The 15565-nt window shown below is 44.6% G+C and overlaps 1 protein-coding gene across 2 annotated transcripts in view; it reads right to left on the bottom strand.

Moving 5' to 3' along the window:
• Positions 1–4504: 4504 nt before the first annotated feature.
• Positions 4505–15565, bottom strand: part of EIF2B3 (eukaryotic translation initiation factor 2B subunit gamma) — a 122379-nt gene continuing 111318 nt past the window's right edge. For both annotated transcript variants that reach the window (XM_047872466.1, XM_047872467.1), the window contains exons 11-12: positions 11457–11560; positions 4505–4681 (exon numbers count right to left, since the gene is read on the bottom strand). In XM_047872466.1, coding sequence (XP_047728422.1) covers positions 4629–4681; positions 11457–11560 — 157 coding nt within the window. In that variant the 3' untranslated portion in view covers positions 4505–4628. The remainder of the gene's footprint in view (positions 4682–11456; positions 11561–15565) is intronic.

The raw sequence follows: 15565 nt of genomic DNA, 5'->3' as shown, positions 1-15565 counted from the left end.
ATGAACCACCTAACTGGTTTGCCACATCTGTTGGTTCATTCTTCCAGCAAAATGCCAGTGGAGGAATCAATACATGTATGATGCTGTTGGCCAAGTAGTAACTACGCATTAAAAAGCAGCACATGTGCATAGCACTTTCTTCTTCCCTGTTATCCTCTTGTGGATAAAGAAAGTGTATGGAAGATGGTGGAATAGGAGGATCCAAGAAAATGTATCCTCAGGAATTCTCTGGATATAGAAATAGTCTCTAAACTAGCTGTATGGGCCCCTGGATTGCTCTTGGGGCAACAGCTGAGTATGGCTGGGTACTCAAGCAGAAAGGCTCTGTTGTAAGTAGCTCTTGAGACTTCCTTCCTTCTTACCAGACTCTGCAAGACATAAAGTCCATAGAGAAAGATTTGTAATCGCCTGGGCCTTGGGACTCTGCTTCCACCGCAGGCCCACCATTGCTAACAACTGTGGTGAAGTCCAGCATTTCTGTGGATGCTTCCAGGGCAGGGCTTGCCTGCTGGGAAAATTTCTTGCCAAACTCCAAAGACCAATGTGGGAGAAACTGGTCTGCAGTTCTAACCATTCCAACTCAGGGCCTAGTGCCCTCTGGCTGCTCCAAGCTCCAAGATGACCTTTCTTTTCCCCAACAAAGTGATTTCCTGAGTGCAGCTGAGCTCAATCAGAGCAACCTAAAGCCATAGACCCCAGGGAACAGGAAGGGAAGTAGAAACTCGTCTTTTTTACGCTACAAGCAGCCTGCTTCACTGTGGAACAGCCTGGTTCAGTGTCACTTCCACTGGGCCTGGAAATGTGTTTTGGATTAAAACCAGAGAAATTCCCCAAAGAATAACAAAAGAGAAAAGCCATTTAATTAAATTCATTATCACCAAGGAGTAAATCTAATTACTGACTGAGACAACATCCTTTAAGGTCTGTTATGTGTCCACCCCTTTGCTAAGTTCTAGGGTTGCAGGGTACCTGCTTTTTAGAAGTTCATAGTCTAAGAGGGAGCACAGAGACCACAGGGGAAAACACTGTGAGCTGGAATACTCAGGGAGGTTTAACTTGGATTGGATGGGAGAGGTGGGAAGATGACCAAATTGAAAAGGAGAAGACATGGTTCAAGGTCTGGATCTATCATTTACTGCTTATGAGATCTTGGGCAAGTCACATAATCTCTGACATTGACATAAGAATTAAATAATATATGTGGCTGATGAGCAGTATAGGTAGGGTCCATGTAGGAGGAACTAGGTTAGACCTTCTTTCCTTGGCATTCTCCCAGGCTTCTCACTCATGCTTTGGGCTGGCTTTTGTTATCTGGGCTGGGCAGGGTCAGTGACCCTGAGATGTAGAGGTGCGAAGCAGGGATCCCTGGTGCCCCCCCCCCCCCCCCCCCCGCCACCGCCATCCATTATGTTTAGTGGCCAAACTTGGGAATGTATACCCCTTCCCTGTAGGCAGCTTTAGGCCAATAGCACCTGTCAAGTCTCTAGTGTCAGAGGCTGCAACCTGAGATCAGAGAATGGCCTTTTACCTGGAAGGTGGAGTAAGAAGAGAGGCTGAAAATCAAAGCAGAATCTCCCCATTTATCCATGGCAGAAAAGCCTGATACAATCCTTCTGGGTGGTGGCAGATGGCTCAGGTTGAGGATGTCACCCCGGCTTCAAGTAGAAGGTGTTCTCTTGCTCAGCCTCTTTCCTTCCCTGTGAGCTCCATCAGAACTAAGCTTTCTAGCTCTTGTGTCTGGGTGGTCCTTCCCATACCCACTCCCCCTTCCTCAGACACATTTAACTATTTAGAAAGCAGTATACAAAGGCCTGGCTTACTACCTGTTTAGGGGTAGGGACAGCTGTGGATAAAGAAAGTATGTTCTCTGCAATTCTCTGGAAATAGAAACAGCTTATAAACTGGCCTCTGTGGGCCCCCAGATTGTTGTTGGGGCTCCGGCTAAAGACATCCTCCCCACCCCCCCACCCCCCCCCACCTCCCACCTCCATAAATGGGAGTGGGATACGAAGACTAATGTGATGAAGGACTGGGAAGAAGTTCAGCCTCTGGCCTTGGGAACAAGTTTGGAGGGCAGTCCTGACAGTCCGTCCCCTTACAGGCTCAGGAACTCTTGCCAGCAGGTGGGGGTGAGGTGTTACTGGGGGAGGGGTTCCTGGAGTAGTAGACATCAGATTTTGTCTGACCTGGCAAGCTCCCAGAACCCTTGTTGCTCAACACTTCCCCAGAGTCCTCCTTGATTGGCACTGAAAGCCTCCTTCCTTCTCTCTTCCACTTCCCTCCTGGAGCATCACTGGGAGAGGCAGAACAGGTAACTCTCTTACCTGCCTGCCTCTTCTGGCTTCTGTCTCATAGAGAGGTGGCTGGCAGTGGAAATTCAGTTGCTCACTATATTTTAGATATATACAAACTCTCTGTAAGCTGCTGCCAAAAGGAAACAAAAATGGTCCCAGCCTTCTGGCAGACAAACAGAGCAAAGGGAAGAGAAATCAAAGCATCTTGGGCATTCAGCCAATCCTGGAGTTGATGGAGACAATAGCAGCACTGTCCTGGGCTGGGGGCTGTTCCCAGCTGGGACTTAAAGTTAGCAAGGCCTTCCCCTGGGAAATCTTACCTTGTCCTGTTTTCTCCAGCTCCCCTTTCCAAGTCCTGCTCATGGGTTTGTGCAAGGGAAAGCAGAGAAGTCTTTCCTCTACCTTACTGTCAGGGATTCCAAGGGCTCAGTGGGGGAAGATGAGGAAGGGGTTTGAGAAGGCTCTAGGACAGTTTAATCAATCCCTTCTCTTCCCTTCCTTCCAAACCTATCTAGTTTCACCCCCTTGCTGTTCAGAAGAAGCAGTTTTCTGGCCTCTTGGGCCACCCAGATCCCAAGGGTCAGAAAGCTCAGAGAGGGGACAGAACCTGAGAATGGAAAGATCCTTTAAAAGTTATCCAGTCACTTTCCCATTTTGCAGATGTGGAAACACAGGGACAGAGGAGAGGCAAGATTTGGCCAAAGCCAAACAACATTTCAGGGGGCAGGTCTTCTTCCATCCAGCATCATCTGAACTCTACAGATTTCGTTTCCAAAGGGGACCACCCTGGGCACTGCCACAGCTCTTTACCCCCCACCTCTCCCCACAGTCCTATCCATCTCAACCACTTCTACTGGGCCGTTTCAGCTCCTGTCTGATTAGGGCAAATTTTCAGGAACCTTGTTCTGGCCAGTGGTAGGAATGTGGAGCTCTAGAGCTCCCAAGAAGGCTGGTGGAGGTGGAGATCCTTTAGGGTAGAAATGCTCATCTAGTCTCTCACAAGTTCAATGAGAACAGCACTAAGATTCAGGCAAGATTACTCAAATGAAGTTTAGAGACTTCAGATTTTTGAAGTGATGTAGAAACCAGTATTTCAAATCATTCTTTATAATTACTGCCACCCACAGTGAGCACATCAAGGGAAACCTTTACTTTGATAATTCTAGGAGGTGAAATCCACCCCAGGAACCACTTTTATCTTCCACCAAACACCTGCAGGTTGTAAAAGTAGTGCAGGGAGAGGCAAGAGCAGAGTGTATGTGTGTTTGGGAGTGGGGGTGGTGAAGGGAAGGTGGATAGAATTCCAGAAGGGCTGTGAGTATGGAAATCTCACTTCTTAATTATCTGAAGCAGGAGAGTCAGTATAATTAGGATATAAAGGAGCGTAGCTGGAGAAGAATTAGGAAGAATTTCAACCATGATATAGGTTCCTGGCGCTTATTTTCCAGGTTGGACAGACTTTAGTCTTCTCCTCACTGAGGGAAGGTGAGAAGGAGTCTGTCTGGCTTCACAGACCATGGCTTTCTCTTACTGCTCTTGCATCCACTAAAACCAGTGGAGTTAGGCTTGTCGGCTAGGCCAGGGCTGTCTCCTGCTTATTCTGAGTCTCCAAAAGGTAACAGGTGACCTGGAGAAACTGCCTAGAGACTGGGAGGTGGGGAGTGAATGGCAGGTGAGGCTGGGGATGGGGTGGTGGCAGGGGCTGGGAATCTGTGTGGCAGGTATGGGAACACAGCAGTAAGTCATGGGCTGAGGACTAGGGGCCACGCTGCCCAAATCGGCAACTGTAGAAGGAGCTTGATGTACAGAGGTGGCACTGTCAGCAGCTATGCCTATGGGTCTAGAAAGCCTGATTAGGGTCAGGAACTGAAATACTCCCAAGTCCTTTCAGTAAGCAGATACTTTTATGGACGAGGTTGGGACAGCCAGTCAGAAAGCAGTCCTTCTAGGAGCTTTACCCTTGATAACCACAGTACACAAGAGCTAGCTACACACTGGCTCTAGATGTTTTTTTTTCCCATGTGACTCATGAACACACACTGTGTATCCCTGGAGCCCACCTGATATGGAGCTTGGGACTACCCCACAAGTCTCCACCATGCCTTTGGGAGCCCTTCTCTCTCTTTTTTAAGTTTATTTAAGTAAACTCTACACCCAATGTGGGGCTCAAACTCGGAACCTTGAGAACAAGAGCCTCATGCTCTACCGACTGAGCCAGCCAAGTGCCCCATGGGAGCACTTCTTTATTGGGAAATAAATACAGAGTCAAACAGGTGGGCCAGCCAACATCTGTAGTTCTGGGGACCAAGAGAAAGGAGTCCAACTTTTCAGAACTCAGATCTCCATGAGCTGGTCACTCCCCACGATCACCTCGTTCATTCGTTTGGCTACAAAAGAAAAGAAAAATGTTGTTTGAGAACTTGCAGTAAAGGTGTCATTTCAAACCAAATTATTTATTTTTTTGAGAGAGGGAGCACATGTGAGTGGGGCAAGCAGAGAGAGAGAGAGAGAGAGAGAGAGAGAGAGAGAGAGAGACAGAGAGAGACAGAGAGACAGAGAGAGAGAGAGAGACAGAGAGAGAGAGAATCCCAAGCAGGCTCCACACTCAGTGTAGAGCCTGATGCAGGGCTTGATCTCATGAACTGAGATCATGACTTGAGCCAAGATCAAGAGTCGGATGCTTAACTGACTAAGCCACCCAGGCGCCCCAAACCAAACCAAATTATTTCTGATTTCTATGTTCATAAACACGTATTCCTCTCCTATGTGGCTCTGCTCTTGAGAAGATCTTGGAAGTACAACTTGCCAAAGGGATTATAGGAGAGGCAGCATCTTCCTACACAGGAAGAAGGGACTGATTCTTTATACAGTTAGCTTCTGGGAGACCTCACATAGGAGGGGAACTGGAGTTGGGTCTTTTTATTTTTAAAACATTTTGTGTGTGTGTGTGTGTGTGTAAAGCTTATTTATTTGAGAGCGTGAGAGAAAGAGAGAGAGTGCAAGCAGGGGAGGTAGAGAGATAGAGAGGGAGAGAGAGAGTCCCATGGAGGCTCTGCACTTTCAGTGCACGGGGGGCTTGAACTCACAAACTGTGAGACCATGACCTGAGCTGAAATCAAGAGTTGGATGCTTAACCAACAGCCACCCAGGTACCCCTGGAGTTGGGTTTTAAAGGATGAATATAGTTTTTTCAGGCAGTGTATCAAAGGAAAAGCATTCCAGGCTGTTGGAACAACATGAGCAAAGGTATAAAGATATAAGATAGGGGAATATGAAATCCTGTGGTGTGGCCAGATGATAGGAAGTGGGGGAAAAGGGTGAGAAGAAATAACGTTGAATGGTTAACGGAGATATCCAGGGGCGCCTGGGTGGCTCAGTCAGTTAAACATCCGACTTTGGCTCAGGTCATAATCTCATGGTTCGTGGGTTCAAGCCCCACGTCGGACTCTGTGCTGACAGGTCAGAGCCTGGAGTGTGCTTCGGATTCTGTATCTCTCTCTCTCTCTGCCCCTCCCCCGCTTGTGCTCTGTCTTTGTCTCTCAAAAATAAATGTTGAAAAAATAAATAAATAAAAATAAATGGAGATATCCAAAGGAGAAAGGGAGACGCCTCACATGTAGCATGGAAATAATACCACCACAGAGTTTGTTTTTTTTATTATTTTTTTAAATGTTTACTTATTTTTGAGAGAGAGAGACAGTGCGAGCCAGGGAGGGGCAGAGAGAGAGAGAGAGACAGAGAGAGAGAGAGACATAGAATCTGAAGCAGGCTCCAGGTTCCGAGCTGTCAGCATAGAGCCTGATGTGGGGCTTGAACTCACGAACTGTGAAATCATGACCTGAGCCGAAGTTGGATGCTTAACCGACTGAGCCACCCAGATGCCCCACCACCATAGAGTTTTTATGAAGATTCAATGACTTACAGAATCATCAAGTGGTTGCTAAGCAGTGGCCATTATTTTGTAAAGTCCAAACCCATGACCTGATCCTTGCCTACCCCTCCAGCTTCATGTTCCGCCATTCTCCACTTATTCCTGTAAGCCATACGTTTTGTATGGCTAGACCTCTACACAGGCTGTTCCCTGTCTAGAATGCCTTTCTTCCCCTCATCCCATCACATTCTCACCCTAAATGCCCTAATCAAGCACCTCCACTATTTGATGCTTTCCCTTCCATACTATCCTTTTCCTGTTTTGTGAAAACACTACCTGATACATATCTCTGTCTCTACATCATTATGTCATTCTTTCTACTTCACTCTAAGAATCTCAAGGGTAGGGTCAGTATTTGTTTTCATACCCCAGTGTCTAGCACAGCTACTTGCACAGGAAAGATTTCAGAGGCTTTGGGTAATGATAAGGATAGGGTATTGTTATTAAGTGGAGAGTTAACATTGAAAGGAGATGAAGGCTAGTAGAGTAGAGAAGATCAAGGAATTTTAAAGTGAGTTTAAGTTGTCCAAGATAAGACATTTAGAAGAAGAGAAGGAGCACAGAGGAAGACTATGAACTTTCAATATATTTAGGGGAGCATCACAGAAGCTGACCAGTGATGGAGTGAAAGGGAAGAAAAGTGTTAGTTTTCAAGGAATAAGAGCTATAGAACAGAGGGAGTGAATCAACAGTCTGGAAGGGATAGGGGAACCAGGGTCATGCTATCTCTTATTTCCTAGAGGTATGGGGCAGATGGACGACACAGGAAAGTTTTCCAGTCCTCTGTTGGCTCAGACAGAAAAGGCTGACCAGTTGGCTGAAAATGGATTCTTTCTGGGCAAGCTTCCCATGGCTTCTATAGGTCCAACATGTTTCTTGTAACACTTGGGAGCTTGAACGTGACCCTGATAGGTAAGTCAGAAACACTGGCTTTCCTGAGGCTCTCCTTCAGTCTCAGAAGGCTTTGGTGCAGCAAAATGAAGACCCTTGATGATGGGACTAAGCTTGGTAGAGACCTGTTTGGGTCTGTTCATATTGCCCATGGCCTGGAGCCTTGAAGGGGGTTTCTGACTGGAGCTTTAGAGACCTTAAGAATTCAGACATGCCCTCTGACCCACCCACCTTTTCAGCTTTGTTTCTTGCTATATCTCCCTTGTACCCTATGTTCTAGATTTTCCAAATGAGTTGGAGTTTCCAACACTGGATTGTTTTTTGCCTTCAAATGCTTGCTTGCTTACCTGGTTCCCCTTTGCTTGAGAGGTTCTTCCCTTTTGTGTATTTGATAAATAGCCCAGAATTTCAAGATTTAGTTTTAATTCCTTCCTTGTGTCAAGAACTGATTTCTCTTTTATGTCTTTAATTAACCCTTATAGTCTCTTACCATCATACCTGTGAAACTTTTCTATACTTATTTCTTTGTCTGTTTCTCTACTGGGAGCAGCTGGACAGCAAGAGGCAAATCTTATTCATCTTTATACCTCTAGCCTACATAGCCTAGAATATAGGAGGCAGTAGTAGTTGTTGAATGCATGTATGTTTTGGGGGTTATGTGAAAGTACAGATGTAGGACAAGGAGCATATACAGGACAAGGCCCCCAACCTCTTTGTCACAGAGAGCATAATTGACACAAGAAGGGCAAATGAAGTGCCTGGATGGGGCAGACAACACCTTCTGCTCTGCCAGGCTCCAAACAAACACCTGAGCTTTCTTTGACCTGCTCTCCCTACTTTCAGCTCTACCCTCTGGTCTGCTCAGGGCCGGGGGGTGGGAGAAGTCTTGCTCACTGGGATTCAGGGAAGAGAGACTAGATCTGGCATTTTGGGGGCAGCTGAATTTTCACAGGGATTCAGTAAGGCAGAGGAAACCTGGAGGGAAGCAACAAGCAGTACTAGTTATGCTTGGCCAGGGTTGGAAGCTGACTTCAGTAAACACACTGGAAAAGTTCTGGGCTGGAATCAGGTTGGGAAAGATCCTAAGATCCTAAGGATCCTTCCCTGAGAGTACAAAGGAAGGCTGGCAAGTTGAGGAGAAACCAATGGGACTGAAGGGAATGACAAGTTGAATATGAAAAGCTGCACTGCTGGGAAGCTGGGAAGAATTCCCACTAGCCAGGACTTGACCTATGTACCCATCAGGTTTTACTTTCATGGCTAGGGGACAAATCACTGTGATCACAGGGAAGAGATCCAAGTTATCTCACTGACAATAAGAAGAGACTCAGATGAAATCTCCAGTTAGAGTCTCCCAGGTTTTGACTTTGTTGGCTGTGGCTTTTCTACTGGCTTGAGCAGGAGATCAAAGTAGACTGCCAGGATTTTTGCCAAAGATAATCTCATTAACTGAGTATGCTGGGGTGGGGGTAAGAAAAGCCAGAGTTTTGTTAGAAAAGGGCTTGTTCTGCTGGTAGTGAAGAGGGCTATACTGGTTGTAAAAGTCACATTTTGGGGGTATAAGACTATTATAGATGTAGTGACTCTGTGGTATGAAAACAATCGAAATCTGGAGAGAGGATAGCATTACTTCTGAGGATGAATATTTTATTCTAAAATCCCTCCAGGTGAGGAAGACTGACTTAGGGACTCTGCCATCTACTGAGCTGTTTGTTGCTGAGGACCTGAGTTGTTGATGTTTGTCTGCATCATCTACAGTAACAGGTCTCAAGTGCTGCACTAATGGTTATGGATTTTCTTTCTCCACATGGCTCAACTGCAAAGAAAAGTAACAGTGGGAATTGGTGACTGGCCAGGAGTACCTGTGGCAGGAAGGCACGGACTATTGTGCTGGATACATCAGTCCATCCAGCATAGAAAACAGAACGGGAAGTGTTGTTGAGGTTCTGTATTTTAGAGTCCAGATGATTTCCCTGGCCACCTCTCTTTCAACCATTAAGGGGCTTCCTTGCTAAAATGGGAACACACAGTGTTGGAGCCAAAAAGTCCATGGGACACTAAAGCCCATGACATCTTAGGAGTTTGGCTAGCCCAGCCTTGTGCTCCCTGATGGGAGATGCAATGACTCAAAGCCCAAGTATCTGGCATTCAGTTGTCATGTATACATTATGAACACAGAATGGAAAGGGTCCTTGCAGAGTAAAAGAAAGGAGCCCCATTACTTTGTTGGAAACGGGGAGGAGAAGCAGCAGAAACTGTGAGGTTCCAGGTTCCAGCACACAAGAAGGGAGGGATCCTCTAGGGTGGTGGCAAATGGAGTTCATACATTCAAATATGCCTATGGAATCTAAACTCTTAAAAACCACAGAAGGAAGCAATTCCTGGCTCCAGGAGGGGCTGAAAGAAGAAAGTACTGGAGGATGCTTCTACTTTTTGCTGAGCAGGGGAGAATTTACAAAGACAAAGAAGCAGGAAGGAGGTGGAAGAAACATTGTTCAGGGCTACAAATCCAAAGAGAACAGAACAAAGCACACAGAGAAATGCAATGAGGTGACAGGGAGAGGACAGGATAAAAAAGCAGCTCCACAGACAAGCTGCTTTTGAAACTCTGGGGACCATTTCCAAGGGCTTCCCATGGAGTTAGAGAAAAGGCTGGGTGTTCTGAATCTTGTTTTATTTTATTTATCTTATTATTATTATTTTTTAATTAATGAATTTATTTGAGAGAGAGAGACACTGCGAGTGGGGGAGAGGCAGAGAGACAGAGGGAGAGAGAATCCCAAGCAGGCTCCGTGCTGCCAGCGCACGAGCTCGAACTCCTGAAACCAAGAGATCATGACCTGAGCCAAAACTAAGAGTCAGAGGCTTAACCGACTGAGCCACCCAGGCTCCCCTGAATCCTATTTTAAAGAAATTACCAGGCCCCATCTGCTCAAGAAAGAAGTTTCTCTGTAACCTAAGGGTAGGCCTGAGTGAGCTGGTATGTTGAGCAGGAGAAAAAATCAAGATCTGGGGCTCCTGAAGATCAGAAAGAGCTGGGATATGGAGGCCAAATATATTTTTCCAATATGGAAAAAGGACTAAAGGGAGAAAAGGTGTATCACTGATCAAATTCTGCTGGGTAAGCCAGGAGTGGCTTCTTTCTCTGGTCTTTTTGGAGGCTATCTGGCAATAATTTAGGTTGAAGAACCAGTTTTGTCACTTACTAGCAACATACCTTGGGTTAATTTCAACTTTTCTTTCTCTCTCTCTTTTTTTTTAATGTTTATTTATTTATTTTGAGAGAGAAAGAGAGCACTTGCATGAATGGAGGAGGGGCAGAGAGTGGGAGAGAGAATCCCAAGCAGACTTCGCACTGTCAGTGCAGAGCCTGGTGCAGGGCTCAATCCCATGAACTGTGAGATTATGACCTGAGCCAAAATCAAGAGTCAGATATTTAACTAACTGAGTGCCCTACACTTCAACTTTTCTAAGTCTCAGTTTCCATTTCACCAAATGGGTCAATAATGAATCCCTACCTCACAGGGTTTTTATGAGAATCCAATAAGATAGTGTATGTGAGAACATTTCAAAGCTATACACAACAGCTAGCTGTTAGCCAATGGCTTTCCAGTAGGGCAATGCCATCCATGCTGCCAGTGTTGCAACTTAAGTTTGTATGCCAGCCCTCACACCGTGCATACGATCACAGAAGAAAATACCAATAGCTGTGGTGCTGCTGTTGACTAATACTCCTGCTTGAAGTTTCTCTAATGAGACACTGGGTAGAATGTGTCTGCCATTAATTGAACTAAAAATACCAGTCTTTTTTTTTTTTTTTTAACTTTTTAAAAAGTTTATTATTTTAAGGTTTATTTTGAGAGAGAGCGAGTGAGCATGCACAAGTGGGGGAGGGGCAGAGAGAGAGGGAGACAGAATCCCAAGCAGGCTCCACACTGTCAGCATACAGCCCCATGTGGGGCATGAATCCACGAACCATGAGATCATGACCTGAGCTGAAACCAAGAGTTGGATGCTTAACTGACTGCATCATCCCGGTGTCCCTCAAGAGCCATCATAAAGTATTGGTGCTAATCTGGGCCATTAGATCTTTTTGGTATGTTTGAAAATTTTTGATAGTAAGGCTGCATACATTTATGAGCTTATTGGTAAGATAAATTCCTAAAAAGGGAACTGTTAAATCAAAGTTAAAACGTTTGACGACAATGTCAATTCCTCTCCAAAGATGGCTTTATCGATTCATGTTCTCACCTGCAGACTATGCATGTGCTTGTTCCCTTATTGTCACCAGCACTAAGCACTAGGTAAAAAATGGCATCTATGATTGTAATTTGGTTTACCTTTGGCTTCAATCCTCTGGCCACTTCCAATTAGGCAGTTCTTGATGTCCGTTCCCTTCTCGATCACAGCATTGTTGCAGATGATGCTCCCCTGGATGCTGCTTCTGTAACAGAGCAGCCAAGTTAAAGAGTGCCCATGGCTCTCATCACCATCCTTACCCTTGTGGGTTGGGGGTTCTGGCTCATTCATAGGCTAGGAATGGCCGGTTTGTTCAGTTAATGGCTACATGCCTCAAGTTGTCAATAGAAGAGAGAATGCTCAGCTGGACCAAGGAGGACCTGGCTTTAGCAAAGTCCAGAGTTCAGATATGCTTGTAATGATCTCCCCCACTAGGGCTTGAAAACAGAAGACACTGTGACTTCTTTAGACATGCCACATCTGGAGGTCTAAATTTTATCGGATCTCTCCTTATTTGTTCTGGGGAGTGGAAGCTGGCACTAGTCCCTGGGCTGATCCATCACTCTTGCTTCTCATCTGGGAATATATTCCAAATTTCATCTAAGGCTTAAATCCTATGAATCTTCCTAGGAGATCAGCTATGGAAACAATAGGTATCCCACAGCTCTCACTACAGACTCTGATTAATCAAAACCATACTCATTTAAAAGAACCCAAAAAACAAAAAACCAACGTTTTTTTAAACTAGCTCCATGCCATATCAAAGACTACTCCAGATCTTAAAGCCACTCTCAAGAGTAGTACCTCTGGCTCGTAGCATTTGAATGTATTTAAAGAGCATCTTTCTGGCTCCTAAAGACTAGTGGGTGGGAGTAGAGGTCCTTTTGAAAATCTTCACTAGCATGTGTTGCATACCTACTCTACGCTAGCTGCTGTGTTAAATACTCTATGTACATTATAGGAGTGACTTACAGATCTAGTCATTTAATCACCTGGGCAGCATAAAAAATAACAAACAAAAACACCCTCATCATCCTGGCCTCCGTCAATCTTTTTGGTAGGTCTGGGATACAGGCTTTATGTATTTAATTAGAAAAAAAAAGCTTCCTAGATGATCCTGGGAGTATCATTTTTACCTCTGATGCAGTAAAAATAACAACTACATTTTTCAGATGAGGTAACAGATTTAGAGAAGTTAAACCATTTACCCAAAACCACGTAATTGCCAAGTAGCAGATTCAAATCTAGATCTGCCTGACTCCAGAAGCCATACATTTAATCATAACGCTATACAAAAACATTAAGGGGAGCAAAGACTGGAGGAAGCTTCGAACTGCCAAGTTGTTTTTCTGAGCCAAATGTCTCTGTGGAAGGAGGGGCTCTGCCCTAACAGGGCACTGAATATTCAGTACCCTAAAGAGTCAGAAGTAGGCAACTGGAGGGGAGAAGGAAGGTGAGGAGGAAGGGTATGGGCATCTATTTAAACAAAACAAAACAAGACAAAACAAAACACTAACTAAGGAAAAATCCTCATGCAACCCAAGAAGCATTGGGGCTAGGGAGGAGGACATTCCAAGGACTGAAACTATTAATGCACAGGCCATTAAAAAAAATTCTTGCCAAATGCCAAAACTTTAGTAAAATGCAAAAAAGGAATTCTAGCAGTTTATGGAATTCCAGAGTCTTCTTTATCTCTATTTTTTGGAAGGTTAAAGCCTGTCAGAAAGCAGCAAAAGGCCAAAGCCACAGCACCTCTGTGGTATGGGCTAAAGATGGGCAGACAGTATTAGTTTGTTTTTTTGGCTCAAATTCAGAATACACTAAAAAAAAAAAAAAAAATCAGGATACACTCAGTGGGTATGTATCAAGGGGCCTTCCAAAACCTACTTTCCTTCTGCTTTGGGTAAAGCAGTTCAGTTAGCAGTTAGGGTGGCTCCTGCTTCTTGATGAAAATTCCCCCAAAAAGAATAGTAAGGAAGTATAGAAAGCTTCAGAAACACAGGCTGCTGGGACAAAGCAGGCTTACAATTGGCTACTAGTTTGCCACTGAAAAGTCTTTTTTTTTTTCTCTAAAATGGGAGTAGGCGGATGCCTTCTGCTCAGAAGTGTAAGATCCTGAGAAGGCATGCTCTGGAGCTAGGCAAGGGGTAAATATAGTCAGCAGACAAGAAAGCCAAGAGGAATTCAAGCAGCCATAATTAGAGACTACTACATGGCTATTTTGGAATTTGGGATGTAAGTGGGAACCATTCCTGGAAGGAAGAGGCTAGATTGACTGAGGTCAGATTTCCACAGCAATGGATAGCCTGGGTTCTCCTTACGTCTAACAGGTATGATTGAGGTATTCAGGAACCTTTTCTCATCTAATTTGCGTTTAACTCCCTCTGAGACACATAAACTACCACTGTAGAGTCTGCAGATGTGATGGGAAAAGTGGGATGATTAAATAAAGAAGTTGGGTGCTCTCCTGAAGTTCTTGGTCAGTGGATCTATGGAATGATTTGAGATGAACACGTGACAAAATGCTTGGTGAGTGTAAAGTTCTTTTCTGCCATTTGTTTCTTCAACTGTTTCCTATTAGCACTGCTGCAGTCACAAGTCACTTCCATTAGCAAGGCTGAGGTACTCTGGAAAAAAATATCAAGCCAATATAGCTTGTCCGGACAGACTTTTCCACCTGTCTAGAAAGAAATTCCAAGATTGAGGATTTTATTGGAATTGTGCTCATGCCAGAGAGGAAGGACTAATACTACTATATCAAATGTTGCCAATCTACAATAAAGGCTTTGCCTTTTCTGCTCGGTGCATAAAGTGGAGTGGAGGTGACTTCCTCTACAGCTGAAGAAAAGAACTGGCCCCAACATGGAAACAACAGTTTTTGCAACTTAGTTTTAAGTCTCAGCTTGGTACTGAAGACTCTGCTGTGCTAATACCTGGTTGTGTCTAATTTCTTTCCTTCCTTCCTTCCTTCCTTCCTTCCTTCCTTCCTTCCTTCCTTCCCTCTTTCTATCTGCCTCCCTGGTTGTGTCTAATTTCCTTCCTTCCTTCCTTCCTTCCTTCCTTCCTTCCTTCCTTCCTTCCCTCTTTCTATCTGCCTACCAGTTACCTACCTACCTACTGAGAGAGAGTGAGAGGGAGAGAACATGAGTGGGGGAGAGGGGCAGAAAGAATCTTTTTTTAAAAATACAATGTATTTACTTTGAGAGAGGCAGAGAGGGAGAAAGAATCCCAAGCAGGCTCTGCTGTTAGTGCAGAGCCTCATGTGGGGCTTGAACTCATGAACCTGGGCTGAAATCAAGAGTTGGATGTTCAACTGACTGGGCCATCCAGGAGCCCCTGGTTGTGTTTTCTAAGAAGCTGTTGAGAGATGGCTAATATTACTGGAGTTTTGGTTCTCATTTCTACTTGGTGGGGTTAAATTTTAAGCAAAACTGCAGGCTTTGGGAAATTACCCTGAAAACGCTAATGCTTCAGTGGAAAAGAGACCATGAGAAAAACAGAGGTCTTTGTAAGATCTGTAGATCACTGCTTGGCCAGGTACACTGTGCCACACCATGTTGTGGCATATGACATAATGAAGAAGCCCTGGTCTGGGAAGCAAGAAGGCCTCTAAATTCTAGTTCCTCTTCTGGCTTTAGTTAGAACTTTCTTCACTTTATTACAGAAGGAAAGGGAACACACATAACTCTATTGTCTAATATATCTCAGTCATTACACAAAACATTTTATGTTCATTGTGTAACTTAATCTTTTTAGCAAGCCTGCAGGGATAGTGGTGTTTATTCTAATTTTTACAGAGAAACTTGAGGCTCACAGAAGTTATAATAGCAATGTGCCCAAGCCTACACAGTGATTAAGTGACTCCATTGTCGGACTCAGCTGGTGACTGGGTAGTTATTTGGTAAAAAGCCATGAAATTTTTCAGTAACTTTAAGGACAGGCAGGTTCTGCTCTGGAGATAAGCTGGTAGGCTTTCTAAACTTACTCATAACCTTGGGTGAGAAAAGAGTATGGAACTGGAGATATATGTAGTTTTTCTAGGCATGTGACTAAACCCAAAGGTTCACTACTTTAGTCCAAAGATTATGGTTAAGTCACCCATATTTCCCCAAAAGGCAAGAGCCTCCTAACCTTAGCCCAAGGGGCCCTCATCCAGGAGTCTAGATGAAGAATCTTGTATAATTATTTTTTGTATTTTTTAAAAAAGTAA

This window comes from Prionailurus viverrinus, chromosome C1 (genome assembly GCF_022837055.1).
Source record: "Prionailurus viverrinus isolate Anna chromosome C1, UM_Priviv_1.0, whole genome shotgun sequence".
NCBI lineage: Eukaryota > Metazoa > Chordata > Mammalia > Carnivora > Felidae > Prionailurus > Prionailurus viverrinus.
Note: the sequence above shows the minus strand (reverse complement) of the source record. Positions and strands in the feature narration are given on the sequence as shown.